This window comes from Akebia trifoliata, chromosome 5 (genome assembly GCF_017979445.1).
Source record: "Akebia trifoliata isolate Shusen 1 chromosome 5, ASM1797944v1, whole genome shotgun sequence".
NCBI lineage: Eukaryota > Viridiplantae > Streptophyta > Magnoliopsida > Ranunculales > Lardizabalaceae > Akebia > Akebia trifoliata.
Window position 1 is genome coordinate 7,613,855 of NC_141379.1, and position 16,611 is coordinate 7,630,465.

Genomic DNA, 16,611 nt, shown 5'->3' on the forward strand with positions numbered 1-16,611 from the left:
CAAATCAGTGATTCCACTGAATTTTTTAACAAAATGTGAATCAATCTGTCAATTTCTGCGAGTATAATTTTTTAAGAACTAATATAAATAGAACTAAATTTAGAAAAGAAATATACATATTTCAACTTTTTGATAAATATAATTGAACCAAGGTTCAATAAAAGTTTGATCAATTTTATAAATTTTAGATTCAATCATCAATTTGGTTTCTAAAACATTTTGTACCATATACATATATCCAATCTAGATTCAGACTTGTTTAGATTGTTATTAGATCATATTTAGATCCCTACTGGCTTACACTATCTTAATTAAGGAAAAAAAATAATAATAAAATAAAAAAACCGATATACGAAAAAGAGAATAAAAAGATCTTATAATATTATTAACACACACGTGTGCACATAGATCAAGATGCTCCTATGAGTCAGGAAATACTTGTACTTGGTTCCACATATTCCAAAGTCAAAGAAACTTCCTTAAATTTTAGTCAAAGTGGGTCCAACCTGTGTGGTGGTGCGTTCCTTAGGTATGACTCTTCATGATAAAGTGCTGTCAACTCTTATTTTTAATCAAACTACGTGAATGATCTACTAATCATTTTTTTAATGTTGTTGTTGACTTTGACTGATCAAAGCCAAAGATTACTTAATTTTTGTGATCTTCCAGATCGACATGTTTACTCAAAACTGATCCAACTTTGTCTATCCAAAAACTAATCTACGTGAATGATTATTTTTTGAATGTTGTTGTCGACTTTAACTCATTATTTTATTGAGATGAGAAAATGGGTATATTATTTTCATTAGGTATGAATTTACAATATAAAATTAATTTCTTGAAAGTGGCTGAATTAAATAATGAGGATTACAATTAGGGAGGTCAATGGTCCGGGTTTGGGTAGTGTTACTTGACCCATTTTGTTATTAGGGCCGACTAAGTTTGGATCTATTAATGTTTTGGGTCGGATGATTGGGTTTGGGAGAAGCTAATGATTTTCGGACTCAGTTTTTTTTTTTTTTTTCTTTTCCACTTAGTTTGTATTCAGCCGATGTGCAAGGGCACAGAACCATAGATCATGTCTTTGTGTATCCTGAAGAAAATGATCTATGGTTCTATGCCCTTACCACATTACGTCATAATGACCAAAAAATGATGGCTCAAGACCGTTGTTTTTGAACAAAACGACTGTCGTCACAGTTGTCCGAGGTGTCGTTTAAAAATGAGTCGTGTTTAAAATTTGACTGCTTGTAAAAGTCGAAAAAAACGACGATTTTAGACCCTCGAAAAAATCTTAATCACTTAAAATTCCAAAGAAAGGAATGCTGAGAAGTAGCCCCACAATCAATTTCCTCCACATATGGGTGTAAATCAGGTTGGGTTGGGTTGGGTTGGGCTGGACTGGGTATTGAGTATTCACAGCATGGTAGCTTAACCTTGAAGGATAAAATGCTATAGATTTTCTTGCCCTTAGAACTCAACTCAGTAATTCAACTAGAGAACTTGAGTCATGAATGGTCCTCTTCTATCATCCCAACAACTAAATGACTAACTACAAGGTGACTTGACTCTTGAGATTTGAGATAGACAGATGAGGGTAATTTGACCATGTAGAGTAATAGGAAGAAAATAGAAAGGTGGGAGGGTAACCTATCGTTTTCTGTGAATGGTGGGCACATAAGAGAGAGAAAAAAAGTAGTTTGGAAGGTTTGTCCTATGTGTGACGAGCAAGAGTATGCCCAAACTTGAACCACAAGGTTTGGGAAAGAAGAAAAAGTGGAAAGTGAACCAAAAACCCACTTTGCAAACACTACATTTGTTTCTATCCTCCTTTCTTTAACACCAACACCTTCTTCTGTTCCTTCTTCTCTTCTAATAAATCCCTTTAACCCCCTTCTTCTCCCCCTCACTCTTATATAGAGTACAAAACAGATAAAGAAACACAACTTATGCCCACAAGAGCTAATTAATTTACAAAAAAAAACAAAATTAACTTAACAATTAATAGTACTAGATATTTTTCTTTATTCATAAAATTGTTAATGGTTGGAAGGTTCAACCGTATGGATCCAAGACACTTGTCAAAAGTGAGAGGACTCAATTTGGTAAAACTATTGAAGTTCATGATAGTAATTGAAGCTGAGTGAATAGAAAGAGAAGACCACTGACTTTATTCTTAGGTTGAATTGAATTCATAAAACAACAACTCATCATCCTTTGATCAATTACTCACATTATGTATAATAATAACACTCATGCTTAGCAAAAAAAAAAAAAAAAACAATGATAATAAGAACATCTATGCCTTAAAATAGTCATGTTTTTGCATCTTATTAATTTAACAATTTAACACCCTTTACTCCAAATTGTGATACAATCTGTGATTATAATACACTGTTGAAAATATATATATAAAATGTATATTATGCACAAACATTGAATCAATCAATTAGTTATAGGGAATATTGTATAATCCTATGGTGTTGAAATTGGTTTACATCTTACTAGAAGGGAATTCGTATACTATAAAATTAGTTTAGTTTTCCATGACATTTATTAGTAAAATATTTATCCCCTTTTGTTAAGATGTGAAACAACAATCTTAACGAGAGTAGATTTCCCAATTTCAACAAATAATTTGGCAATGTGGACATACTGGATTAAACAAATAATTTCGACAAATAATTTCAACAAGAGTAGATCATCTACTTACTGCTTAAATTGGATATTTCTCCAGCTAGTCTCATTTTACAAGTTTTTCAAAACATTCCCCCAGAAATGAACACATTAGAACTACTAAATTCTTTCAAATATTAGTTTTAAATTAACTTCTAGTTGTTTAGTCACAATAGTGTTAAAAAACTCAATCATGGCTAGGGATTTATTGGTGGATCCTAGTTCTGTGAACATGATATGAATTGCTACAATTAGAAATCAGGAAGATGCGATTCAAATAAGGATATTTTCCAACATAATATCAATTAAAAACCTTTAATGCCTTCAAACATAAGAAATAATTTGAGATGGGCGAATCCGTACCTCTTTCTTCTTCAAATCTGCTAAAGATGACTCTAGTAATTTGAGATAATTGAGTGAGAGATTGAAACCCTAGATCAATGATTTTGAAATCTGATTGCTTCTGGAAACCCTAGTTATTTTTCTTCAAAATCCAAGATTCTGTGAGTGAGAGATCAAGCGAAGAATTAATGTTCAAAATTAGATCGATTTTGTGAGTGAAGGAGAGTCGATCGAACGAAATCTAGTATGAGTGAAAGAGAGAGAATCGATCGAACGAAAACAAGTGTGAGAGAAAGAGAAAGAGTAGATCGAACGAAAACCAATGAGTGAAATAGAGAGATTTGATCGAACAAAATCGGTGAATGAGAGAAAGAGAGATTCGATCGAAGAAAAACCAGTGAGTAAAAGAGAGAGACAGAGAGAGTCGAGAAAGAGAAAGACAGAGAGAGTCAATCGAATAAAATCGAGTGTGTGAGTCGAGTTTAAGACAATAATAACGATACGAGTTGAGTTGAATGAAAAAACGTCTGAGTCGAGTCGAGTTTGAGGTGGAAAAATAACTTTTTTCGCGGATTAGCGGTTGTAGGAATCTGTCGCTTAAAACGACAGCTCAAAGCTATCGTTCTTTCTGCAAAAACCGCGTCGCACTTTACCCATTATGACGTAGTGCTACGTTAGTTGAGTGAAAAAAATTAAGTCCAAAAATCAAGACGACTCTTGGGAGAAAGGTCCTAATACTTCTAGGAGGGATTAGTACTTGGTAGCCCTAATTGGTACTGTATGAGATTATCGTAACATCTATTTAATAATAATTTTTTTGATTAATTTTATCGAAATAAATAAGATCTTTCAACATAATAAGAAGAAGTTAATGGAAGAACTTCTTCAACATCTACCAGGAAATGATGTCCAAAACTAATTTATAAGATAGTGAATTAAATGTCGAGATGGAATTATGAATATAGGGGAAGGGACATCTTAAGTGTTGCACGGATGCTACATGCCAAGGTGATACATTTGTGGCATAAAAACCTTACATGTCATCTTTGCTAGTGTTCTCTATTTTTGAAATTTTAAAGAAAGTACGCCTATTAGACCTCCTATATCTCTTCCATTGGTCCTTTCTCCTATGTAGCATTCTTAGAATTGGCTCCATCACCTTTTTCTAATGAGTCGTACTAGAGTGACTGCGCAAGAAATTGCGTTTCACACTACGTTGACGTGGAGGTGCGTGCAAAACCATAGATGTTTTCCACTCGTATCTCGAGGAAAGCATCTATGGTTTCGTGTACACATCTATGTCGCAATGTCTTGTATAGTAACTGCAACATTGTCTTTCTTCTTTTTTATTTATTTATTTATGACTGGGGTTTCCGAACCCATGGGCCTGATTAGTAAGGGTGAGGCAACTGGACTCTTAGAACACTATATCTTGCCTAGATCCAATCATAGTACATCCAATACCCCCACAAAATACACATGCCAAGTAAGTAGGGATATAAGAAACCATGCTAGAATTATAAGTACAAATTGATGAAGTGTGATCTCTGTCCTACACTTTTCAATAGTCTTTTTATTTAGTCCTTGGTCTTTCTTTGGCCATAGTTGATGGATCTCGTCGGAAAAAAAATAATTTGACAGTAGAGCATGTCTTGTGATGGATGGGGATCAATCTTACTATAAAAACACAAAAAATCCTAAGGGTTTTACATTTAGGGAAAAATTACTTAAAGGACCCTTGTCCTTAAGTTTTGCGTGTTAGTTTGGCATGACATTTAATAAATTTTTTTTTTTTAATAGTCCATCGTACTGTCGAGTTCATAATTTTTATTGTCGAACTCGATGTTTATTTATTTATTGTTGAGTTCACATTTTTTACTATCAAACTCACCACTTTTTATTTACTATCGAACTCGACATTTTTTTAATTACTGTGGAGTTCATCATTTTCTTAAATAAAAAGTGGTGAACCCAACATTAGTAAAATCCACCCATTTTTAATTTTCGATTAAAATACATGAAAAAATCGACTAAAAACTTGAGTTAATGACTTGTTTAAATGATTTCATCCCAAAAGAACTATTATTGATCGATTTTCACCCAAAAAATAAGGAAAAAAAAGGTGAAAAAATTCTTGTTTTTTTACATACATCTTCAAAAATGTTTGAAAAAATCCTTGAAAATGACCTCATCTTCTTTCTTAAATCCTTTCTATAGGAACGAAGCCTCTGAAACTTGATTGAGATGTGAAAATTTCAATTTTTAGATGAAAACAATGAATTTGAACTATTAGGACATTCAATTGTGAGAAATGTGGTAGATGAGGTCCAAGGATCATTTAGAAAGAAAAAAGTTTACTAATTGTCCTGTCAAACAACCACTGAAAACTTAAGGACTAATTAGAAAGAAGTCCCTCCGCAAGGATCCTTTAAGTAATTTTCCCTTACATATAACCTCATTCGAGAAGTTGAAGAAAGATTGTCATGGTCATCAAAGCATTGTCCCAACTATTTGGATCAGCCAAATGAATTCCATTCTTCCATTCCACTTTGTCCAAAGCCACATCCTATGTAATTGAAGATAAGTTGATATCCACTTTGGAATTTGATGAAGGAAGACGTCGGTTAATCTGCTAATCAAACATATTTCACGCTTCCGAAAATTCATTTAAGCATTTAATTCGGATTGATTAAAGACCCATCACTTACATACATTTTTTTAACTACTTGGTTTGATTGATCTAAATTATTAAATCATTGCAACCATCAGATCAATCGAGTAACTGTTACTACTTTGTTTAAAAAAAAAAATTTATTTATCGATGTAAAAGGAAAAAAGAACAAGTCGAAAGAACAATGCACATCATCTGGTCAAACTTTTTTATGCTAAATAAAATATCCTAAATGACAGCATATTAATCGTGACTCCCTCTACTTTAATCCTGCACCTACTGTGCAGGAATGAGGATATCATACTATCATTCCTCAGGCCTTATTTGTTTATCCATTATATCATCCAACTGTAGGGTCGGACAACATTATTTCATGTTTTTGTACTTGTCTTACATTGTACCAACAATAAAACAGGAATAATATATTGATCCCTGATAAGATAATTTTTTCCTCGGGATACACAACTATGCATCTTCATAAATATGTGCAGTTGTGCATCTCGAGAAAAATAATCTATGATTCTAGCACGTGCTACGTTATGGGGTATGGGAGTGTGTGTCAAAGGGGGGCGTCAGAAAATCATTATTCTTAAAAACAAAAATATGCAAAGCAAAATAAAAAAAACATAAAACAAAATTTACATAATTCGAAAAGATTAAATACATCCATGGACTATAATGTGATCTGTTCACTATTATTGCGAAAAAAACAAGAACACAATCTCTTAGACGCACTTCCTCTCAAAAATGAAATCCTCCCTTATTATGAATTTATTGATAAATTTGGGGGTCCACTTAAAACCAATTGGCAATGAGTGGAGAGGCCGAGGAGCTTCTAAGTTGAGAGACAATACAATAAGTGTTTGATGTAGGACTAAACTCAACACGCTCCCGCACATGTGGGCTGGACTAGGCCAAACTCGTGGATGAATTGGGTGACATGGAAGAGAGAAATGCCTACTCTGATATCATGCATGATACGTTTGAAGATCTAATTCAAAACCAATTGACTATGAGTAGAGAAGCCCAAGAGCTTTTAAGGAAAGAATGACAACGCAATGAGTGTCTAATGTGAAACTAAACTCAACATTTATAGTGCTATACGAAATTACCCTTAAGACAACGAGATACTTCTCATTTACAATCCCTTATGCCCATAAAATATCACCAATAGAATACAAGGCATAAACCTAACAAAATTAAAGAAGATAGCTTTGGATCTCTCTACCTTTGAATTGGGCATTGGCAACAAACATTTTTGAACTAAGACAAAATGCTTATCCTCAAACTCGAAATCGTAATCTAGAATTACGATTTGTTTTAATCTTCAAAATCTCTAAACTAATTTTTGTTTGGGAGTTAAGAATTTCAATGATTAATAAATCTGTTTCATTGGTTCTTCTACTTTTGCTAGGTTGAAGAAATCCTTATCAAGTTTGTCGAGTACTCTATTCATGTTTTTGCTAAACTTGGGCCTCAAAGATATTTTAGTCATTAGGTTTGGGCTCTCAAGCATATATTATCTTATCTAATACATGCAAGTCCTTCTAAAGATTTCATATTTTTAAAATTTTTAAATAAAAATGCCCATTATGTGGATCCTGTACTTCATGGAGATTGGTAGCTACCCAACTACAACTCTATTTTGGACAGCCCATGTCGTGATCTTTCATTTCCTCTCATACATTAACGTTTTCGATCTACAAAGAACCACTAAAAAAGTTGGGACAAAAAATTCTCCAGTCCAACGATCTAATGTCCCCAATCAGATCAATCTAGCGATTTTAAGGTATTCAAAACTGTGGGCCTGGAAGCAATGAGGGGCGTCAATGGGTTGATTTTGGTTCATTTTCATGTATATCCAGAACTAAAACCTAAATAAAACACTGATTCTGGTTCTTATCGGATTTAGTTTCAAGTCGTATGAAATCCAAAGATTTAGCATTCTTAACGGTTCCTTGATATAATTACCCACAATCGTAAAATAATCTGGTCCATGATGGTAGACCCAAATCCGACTAATTGGTTTTTGATAGTGGAAATTATTATCAAGAAAATAAAAGTAAATAAATTACACAAAAAAAAAAAGTGCCAGTTTGACACCTTTATTTGAAAAAATAGCCATCGGAAACTAGCGTTTTTCAATGTTTTTCGACTAGGGTTTTTTGACATTTTGAAAAATGCAATTTCAACCAATGTTTTGGTTTTGAACTTTTGTTTTAATTTTTGAGAATATCAAAAAATTATGTTCTTTTTTATAATTATATATTTTTTTCTTGAAAATTTTCCAATTCTGACACATAGGGTAATTGGGTAAATTGGTATCCATAATACTCTAGCATAGAGCATCCAAATGAGATATGGAGTTAGATACCTATCTGACTCCCAGGAGTACAAGATCCGAACAATAACTGAAGTAGAGAAGGAGAAAAGTTGTTGGTGACAATGGCGGGAATGGCAAACAGAGTTTGTTATTTTGGGACAAAAGCCTCCGAAATCGTCTCTTTGCCTCCCATTCTAAGTTTACTCAGAAATCCTAATTTCCAAAATCCCATTTTTTTTCCTCATCTCGCCAACAAAAATAATTGTGGAAAAAAAATCCCCCAAAGTCATCTAACCTGCAAATCCAAATTCCAATATGAAATTCACAGTTTAATCCAGGTAAATTGAAGTTTTCATCCCTTCTCCTTCAATTAATCTTTTTTGAAAGTTTTTTTTTTCTATCATTGATTTTGATTATTAGATTCATTTTTTTTTTGTTTTCTTGTTTTTTTTTCTGTTTTAATTCCTTCATAGATTCTTTGCCTCCCATTATTAGTTTACTCAGAAATCCTAATTTCACAAAATCCCATTTTTTTTTCTCATCTCGCAACAAAAACAATTGTGGAAAAAAAATCCCCCAAAGTCATCTAACCAGCAAATCCAAACTCCAATATGAAATTCACAGTTTAATCCAGGTAAATTGAAGTTTTCATCCCTTCTCCTTGAATTAATCTTTTTTGAAAGTTTTTTTTTTTCTATCATGGATTTTGATTATTAGATTCATTTTTTTTTTCTGTTTTAATTCCTTCATAGACTCTTTGCCTCCCATTCTGAGTTTACTCAGAAATCCTAATTTTCAAAATCCCATTTTTTTTTCTCATCTCGCCAACAAAAACAATTGGGGAAAAAAAATCTCCCAAAGTCATCTAACCTGCAAATCTAAACTCCAATATGAAATTCACAGTTTAATCCAGGTAAATTGAAGTTTTCATCCCTTCTCCTTGAATTAATCTTTTTTGAAAGTTTTTTTTTTCTATAATGGATTTTGATTATTAGATTCATTTATTTTTTTTTATTTTATTTTTTTTTTTTTTCTGATTTAATTCCTTCATAGACTCTTTGCCTCCCATTCTGAGTTTACTCAGAAATCCTAATTTCCAAAATCCCATTTTTTTTCCTCATCTCGCCAACAAAAACAATTGTGGAAAAAAAATCCCCCAAAGTCATCTAACTTGCAAATCCAAACTCCAATATGAAATTCACAGTTTAATCCAGGTAAATTGAAGTTTTCATCCCTTCTCCTTAAATTAATTTTTTTTGAAAGTTTTTTTTTTCTATCATTGATTTTGATTATTAGATTCATTTATTTTTTTTGTTTTTTTATTTTTTTTTTCTGTTTTAATTCCTTCATAAACTCTTTGCCTCCCATTCTGAGTTTACTCAGAAATCCTAATTTCCAAAATCCCATTTTTTTTCCTCATCTCGCCAACAAAAATAATTGTGGAAAAAAAATCCCCCAAAGTCATCTAACCTGCAAATCCAAACTCCAATATGAAATTCACAGTTTAATCCAGGTAAATTGAAGTTTTCATCCCTTCTCCTTGAATTAATCTTTTTTAAAAGTTTTTTTTTTCTATCATGAATTTTGATTATTAGATTCATTTATTATTTTTTTTTTTTGTTTTTTGTTTTTTTTCTGTTTTAATTCCTTTATAGACTCTTTGCCTCCCATTCTGAGTTTACTCAGAAATCCTAATTTCCAAAATCCCATTTTTTTCCTCATCTCGCCAACAAAAACAATTGTGGAAAAAAAATCCCCCAAAATCATTTAACCTGCAAATCCAAACACCAATATGAAATTTACAGTTTAATCCAGGTAAATTGAAGTTTTCATCCCTTCTCCTTGAATTAATCTTTTTTGAAAGTTTTTTTTTTTTTGTCTATCATGGATTTTGATTATTAGATTCATTTATTTTTTTTTATTTTTTATTTTTTTTTTCTGTTTTAATTCCTTCATAGACTCTTTGCCTCCCATTCTGAGTTTACTCAGAAATCCTAATTTCCAAAATCCCATTTTTTTTTCCTCATCTCGCCAACAAAAACAATTGTGGAAAAAAAATCCCCCAAACTCATCTAACCTGCAAATCCAAACTCTAATATGAAATTCACAGTTTAATCCAGGTAAATTGAAGTTTTCATCCCTTCTCCTTAAATTAATCTTTTTTGAAAGTTTTTTTTTTCTATCATGGATTTTGATTATTAGATTCATTTACTTTTTTTTGTTTTTGTTTTTTTTTTTCTGTTTTAATTCCTTCATAGACTCTTTGCCTCCCATTCTGAGGTTACTCAGAAATCCTAATTTCCAAAATCCCATTTTTTTCCTAATCTCGCCAACAAAAACAATTGTGGAAAAAAAATCCCCAAAAGTCATCTAACTTGCAAATCCAAACTCCAATATGAAATTCACAGTTTAATCCAGGTAAATTGAAGTTTTCATCCCTTCTCCTTGAATTAATCTTTTTTGAAAGTTTTTTTTTTTTTCTATCATTGATTTTGATTATTAGATTCATTTATTTTTTTTGTTTTTTCTGTTTTAATTCCTTCATAGACTCTTTGCCTCCCATTCTGAGTTTACTCAGAAATCCTAATTTCCAAAATCCCTTTGTTTTTCCTCATCTCGCCAACAAAAACAATTGTGGAAAAAAAATCCCCCAAAGTCATCTAACCTGCAAATCCAAACTCCAATATGAAATTCACAGTTTAATCCAGGTAAATTGAAGTTTTCATCCCTTCTCCTTGAATTAATCTTTTTTGAAAGTTTTTTTTTTCTATCATGGATTTTGATTATTAGATTCATTTTTTTTTGTTTTTTTGTTTTATTTTTTTCTGTTTTAATTCCTTTATAGACTCTTTGCCTCCTATTCTGAGTTTACTCAGAAATCCTAATTTTCAAAATCCCATTTTTTTTCCTCATCTCGCTAACAAAAACAATTGTGGAAAAAAAATCTCCCAAAGTCATCTAACCTGCAAATCCAAACTCAAATATGAAATTCACAGTTTAATCCAGGTAAATTGAAGTTTTCATCCCTTCTCCTTGAATTAATCTTTTTTGAAAGTTTTTTTTTTTTCTATAATGGATTTTTATTTATTAGATTCATTTTTTTTTTCTGTTTTAATTCCTTAATAGACTCTTTGCCTCCCATTCTGAGTTTACTCAGAAATCCTAATTTCCAAAATTCCATTGTTTTTCCTCATCTCGCCAACAAAAACATTTGTGGAAAAAAAATCCTCCAAAGTCATCTAACCTGCAAATCCAAACTCAAATATGAAATTCACAGTTTAATCCAGGTAAATTGAAGTTTTCATCCCTTCTCCTTGAATTAATCTTTTTTGTAAGTTTTTTTTTTCTATTATGGATTTTGATTATTAGATTCATTTATTTTTTTTTGTTTTTTTATTTTTTTATTTTCTGTTTTAATTCCTTCATAGACTCTTTGCCTCCCATTCTGAGTTTACTCAGAAATCCTAATTTTCAAAATCTCATTTTTTTTCCTCAACTCGCCAACAAAAACAATTGTAGAAAAAAAATCCCCCAAAGTCATCTAACCTGCAAATCCAAACTCTAATATGAAATTCACAGTTTAATCCAGGTAAATTGAAGTTTTCATCCCTTCTCCTTGAATTAATCTTTTTTGAAAGTTTTTTTTTTTTCTATCATGGATTTTGATTATTAGATTCATTTATTTTTTTTTGTTTTTTTGTTTTTTTTTTCTGTTTTAATTTCTTCATAGACTCTTTGCCTCCCATTCTGAGTTTACTCAGAAATCCTACTTTCCAAAATCCCATTTTTTTTCCTCATCTCGCCAACAAAAACAATTGTGGAAAAAAAATCCCCCAAAGTCATCTAACCTGCAAATCCAAACACCAATATGAAATTCACAGTTTAATCCAGGTAAATTGAAGTTTTCATCTCTTTTCCTTGAATTAATCTTTTTTGAAAGTTTTTTTTTTTTTTTTCTATCATGGATTTTGATCATTAGATTCATTTATTTTTTTTTGTTTTTTTGTTTTTTTTTTCTGTTTTAATTCCTTCATAGATTAATTGGGAAGCGAAGGAGTTTTTCATTTTCAGATACTTGGATACTTGATATAATTAGGGTTTCGAGTATAATTTTAATTTTTTTGACGAACAATTTGATTCATATTGTTTCTTATGTTGATTATGATGACACCCCTTTTATTAGGTTTAACTGAATTTCGACCTGCCAATATTTGTTATATATGGTTCAATTGTTTTTTTCTGCAAGTGTCAGAAATATTAGATGATAGTTTAATGGAAATATTTTTATGGGAATTAATTAACAAAAGAGAGAAAAATAAATAATGAAATTAATTTTTTTTAAGGGCAGTTTGAAATTGAATCAATGAATTAATATGCAATTTATCCATTAATCATTGAATATGGTAAATTTTTTTTTTTACTCTTCGTCCTCAAAATTATATTGTATTTGACATTCAAATCTCAAGAACATTAGAAGGGTTTTAGGGAGGGTGAAGATTATGGGATTTGAGAAGAAACCCAAAAACATCATTTGTGCAATTCCTGAGATTTATAAAAGAAAGAGAAAAGTATGCGGAAGGTCGAGATAGCCCCCAAAATTGAAGAAACAGAAAACAAATCAAAGGAAGACCAAAAGCAAAAAGAGCTAAACTAAGACTGAGAGCTACACAATTCGTTCCATCTAAACACAAAATCTTCGAAGAAGACCCCGTGAATTCCTTGTTAAGCTTGGCCCAAAAGAACATCAAACCTAAAATCTCCATATAGACCAAGTGTGCATTACTCTCTTTGTTATTGAACACCCTGTTATTTCTCTCCTTCTAGATACCCCACGCTATGGCTGAATGAAGGATAGACCAAAGATGCTTCTTTTTGAGAGAGAAGATATAGCGCCAACCCTCGAGCAAAGAAAGGAATTTATTGAGGAAAACCCAACTCATTCAAAATAATGAAAGAAAAGAAGTCCTAATACCTTGTGAGAAATAGCAATGAATGAGAGTGTAATCCGCGGATTCCCCATCTTCCCCAAAGGAGGCAAAAATTGGGAGTGATCCACCCTCGAGATATCAAATTATCTATTCAAAATCCCCCTCCTTACAATACACCAATAAATCCCTTTCGCCTCCCCACTATACCACCCAAACCTTCTATCCTCATATTTTGCATGCATGGCCCTCCTCCACAAGCTTTCCCTCTCTTCACCAAACCACTATAACCATTTACCCAAAATAGATTTATTAGTTAACCTTAAACCTCTAATCCCCAACCCCCCATTTCTCTTAGGGGAACAAATCAACTTCCAATTTACCAAATTATATTTTGACCTATATTGTTTTTAACTATCTAAATTTAGATTTTTGATTGGGATGACTAGTTTTGTTTGAAAAACCTTACCTATGAGCTAGCTCATCCAATGAGGAAGACTTAACAATGTGATGATCAGAAATTTTTACCTTCTTATTTTACTACTGTTGAAGCATCTATGCTATTTACTATGTTTTCTTTATCAAAACCATCCACTGTGCCTTTCAATCTTTATCCTGACTTGTAAACCTTATATGTTCATGTTTTTTGCAGCTTGAATTTCTACATGAGAAGAGGTTAGAGGAGGATTGAATCCTGAATTTGATTAGATATTTAAATTATGGAATCTGAACATGAGAGTGGAAGTAGTAGACATTCTACGACACATACCGAAGTCACTATCAGTGAAAGTGGTCTTTTTAGCCCAGGCAAAAAGTCTGACTCTTCTTCTTCTTCGCGCTCTTCATTTGACAAAAATTTCTTCCTATTGAGCGAGAACAAACTTATTAAGTCCAATGCAAGCACTAGTAGTCATACTGAGGGAGCTCAGCTAGCTTCAACTTCAAGAGATGGCGAAGAAGATGTTCACAATGAGTACTCTCTCAAGTACGAAGCATATGATGTGGACTCGCCAGGATCGACATCTCCACCCATGACGCAATCCCCTCCAGTTCAATTGATGGTGCGGTCAGATGAGTTCAGTTCGTATAGGATTCCATCTTACGTGTTTGCGGGAAGTAAATCTACAACACCAACAGATTGGAGTGCGGCTTCCAACGAGTCATTGTTCAGCATTAATGTTGGGAATAATAGCTTCTCAAGAGACCATTATTTCCTTATGACCGCATCTGGAGAGCTCGGGAAGCCTGGGGAGTTGATTTTTCCGAGTTCCAAGTCCGGGGAGTTGATATTTCCTAATACCAAAAAGCATCTTGAGTTGATTGTGTCTACTAATAAACCACCCCCGGCTAGTGCAACTGTAGACCCTGAAAAAAAAGATTCGGATTTAGGGTTAAGGGTAGATGTAGATGTAAATGTAGCTGAAGCAGCAGTCGGAGCCATAAAGGAGATTCTAAGGGTAGCTACAGAAGATCATACTAAGGAACAGATGCTTCCTCCTGCCGATGAATTCTATTGTTCTCCTAGAATCATCCCTCGCCATTCTGATGGGAGTGAAACTAGCAGCGTTCTCTTCGTTGCATCTCCAAAGTAAGATATAACACACTCTATATGTTAAACGTCTCTACATGTGTGTGGATGCATACCTGCATTTAAGTGTACTGTTTAGGGTAAATTACTATTCCGTGTGCTGAATATGGGGAAATGCCGATTCCAGTACACTGTTCATTTTAATTCCCAAAACATGCTTTTTTGCCAGATTATCACTCTTTGAAAGAAAAAAAAAATCCACGATCTCGCTACCTTATATCAGCGAGATCATCACTTTAAAGTTCCTGCAATCTTGTACAGACATTTTTGAGGAATACCTCCCTTTTTTTTTTTTTGTGTGTGTGGCATGTATACAGATTTACTTGCATGCATATTCACACTATGCATATCATCAGCATCATCAAAATTTTATCCCAAAGATTTGGGATCTACCGAACAAATCCTAGTAGGATTCATGTTAAGAAATCACACTTTTTTACACCGGTTGCCAACCTGATGTAATTGTTGAGTGTATATTTTCCTCTACTCTTGGGTGTGTCAGACACCAGTTAAGTCCCGTGACCCTCTTATATGCATAGTTCTCCCCCTTCAACAGATCGGTCTTTTGGAGTAGTTGGTTGGTTAAGATGGTATCAGAGCGCTAGGTTCTTCGTATAGGTCACAGGTTCGATTCTTTCCACCCTTATGAGTGAAGGGGAGTGTTGAGTGTATATTTTCCTCCATTCTAGGGTGTGTCATACCCTAGTTAAGGCTTGTGACCCTTTTATATTGACCCTTTTATATTCATAGTTCTCCCCCCCCCCCCCCCCCCCTCAAAAGATCGGTCTTTTGGAGTAGTTAGTTGGTTAGCAAGCGGTGCATGCATAGTGGTATCTAAAGGTGCCCTCAACTCTGATTTTATGGATACCTTTTGCGTTGCAGAAGGAAGAGGTTTGCATGGTTATCCTGCTACTGTTGTAAAGGAAGGTGTACATTATGCCATTGTAAATGGTCATTCTGCTCCTGTTCTAATTGTATTCAGCCGTGCTGCTGCCGATGTTCATTGCCATCCTGCCACTGTACTTTGCCGTCCTGCAAATGTTGTAACTGTAGCTGTGCACTCTGCTGTTGTTTCAACTGTTGTAGCATGGCATGTTTCATACCTTCCATGTAAGTTTCTCTCTCTATCTATGCTCACCTGTAACTTTGATTATTTCATACTACTCATTTTCTACCCATGTATTCTCCTAACCGTTATTATTATTATTATTATTTTTTCCTTCTGAAGATTGAGAAAGGGAGGAAGAAGAGCTTCTGTGAAGGTAGAACCTGAGCAACAACCGCAGAAGCAGACACAGCCACATTCCCAAAAAAGGCATGAGTCAAAGTGGTGTCCTTGTTGTAATTGCCCTTCATGTTGTTGAGAGAGAATAGTCCAACAGCTTCACATTTTTGCCTGTATAAACATGCAAAATCACTTTGGTCCCCCATTAACAACAACTAGTTGCCTGCTTAACTTATATTTTAAGAAGTATAATGATTTTCAGACCCCCTCCCCTTTGACATACGCCCCCATCACAGAACCATAAATCATTTGCCTCGGGATACGCAGAACCATAAATATTTTCTTATGTATACTGAGGCAAATGATCTCTACAGTTCTGTGATGGGGGGCGTATGTCAGAGAAGGGCGTCAGATTATCACGACTCTTTTAAGAAGGCACCTCTGCATATTTGTTCTCATTACGTGATAATAGCATTAGTATTAGACTCTTCAATCTGTTGTAATTTTTATTTTGTCATCTTAATGGATTGATTATGTACAGTGCAATGATCTGAAGTCTTATGGTCCTCGAACAACAACTTGTGACACACATGCATTGACATGGGATCCAATTTAAATTCATCTATCTGCAAAAGAATGTAATAGTAAAACCAGTTCATCATCTAATCAAGAAACTTTACCCTTGACCCTTACAAGAAAAGAAACAACTTTACTCCTAATCCTTACATAAGTACCATCATCCAAGCAAAAAAACTTCAAAAATATTTCTTCAAATTATTCAAGACGATGCCACTATAGGTACAATAAGTTTGCTCATTATGCTAATGATGACCTTTAAAACAAAAGAGTAACCATTTTCTT

At 33.2% G+C, this 16,611-nt stretch overlaps 1 protein-coding gene across 2 annotated transcripts; it reads left to right on the forward strand.

The window, feature by feature from the left end:
• The first annotated feature begins 10,636 nt into the window (after positions 1 to 10,636).
• On the forward strand, positions 10,637 to 16,011 carry LOC147401362 (uncharacterized). 2 transcript variants are annotated; one of them, XM_086442638.1, is made up of 4 exons: positions 10,637 to 10,720; positions 13,590 to 14,525; positions 15,408 to 15,635; positions 15,754 to 16,011. In XM_086442638.1, exons 2-4 carry the CDS (start codon positions 13,657 to 13,659, stop codon positions 15,887 to 15,889), a joined length of 1,233 nt encoding a protein of 410 aa, XP_086298764.1. In that variant the 5' UTR covers positions 10,637 to 10,720; positions 13,590 to 13,656; the 3' UTR covers positions 15,890 to 16,011. The 2 variants fall into 2 exon arrangements, with proteins under 2 accessions (XP_086298764.1, XP_086298765.1); XM_086442639.1 differs by lacking the exon at positions 10,637 to 10,720 and adding an exon at positions 11,745 to 11,903.
• Positions 16,012 to 16,611: the final 600 nt, after the last annotated feature.

Coding starts and splice junctions, on each gene's coding strand:
- LOC147401362 (XM_086442638.1), top strand. CDS start 13,657: ATGGAATCTGAACATGAGAGTGGAAGTAGTAGACATTCTACGACACAT. Junction 14,526..15,407: donor CTCTTCGTTGCATCTCCAAA/GTAAGATATAAC, acceptor TTTGCGTTGCAG/AAGGAAGAGGTTTGCATGGT. Junction 15,636..15,753: donor GCATGTTTCATACCTTCCAT/GTAAGTTTCTCT, acceptor TTCCTTCTGAAG/ATTGAGAAAGGGAGGAAGAA.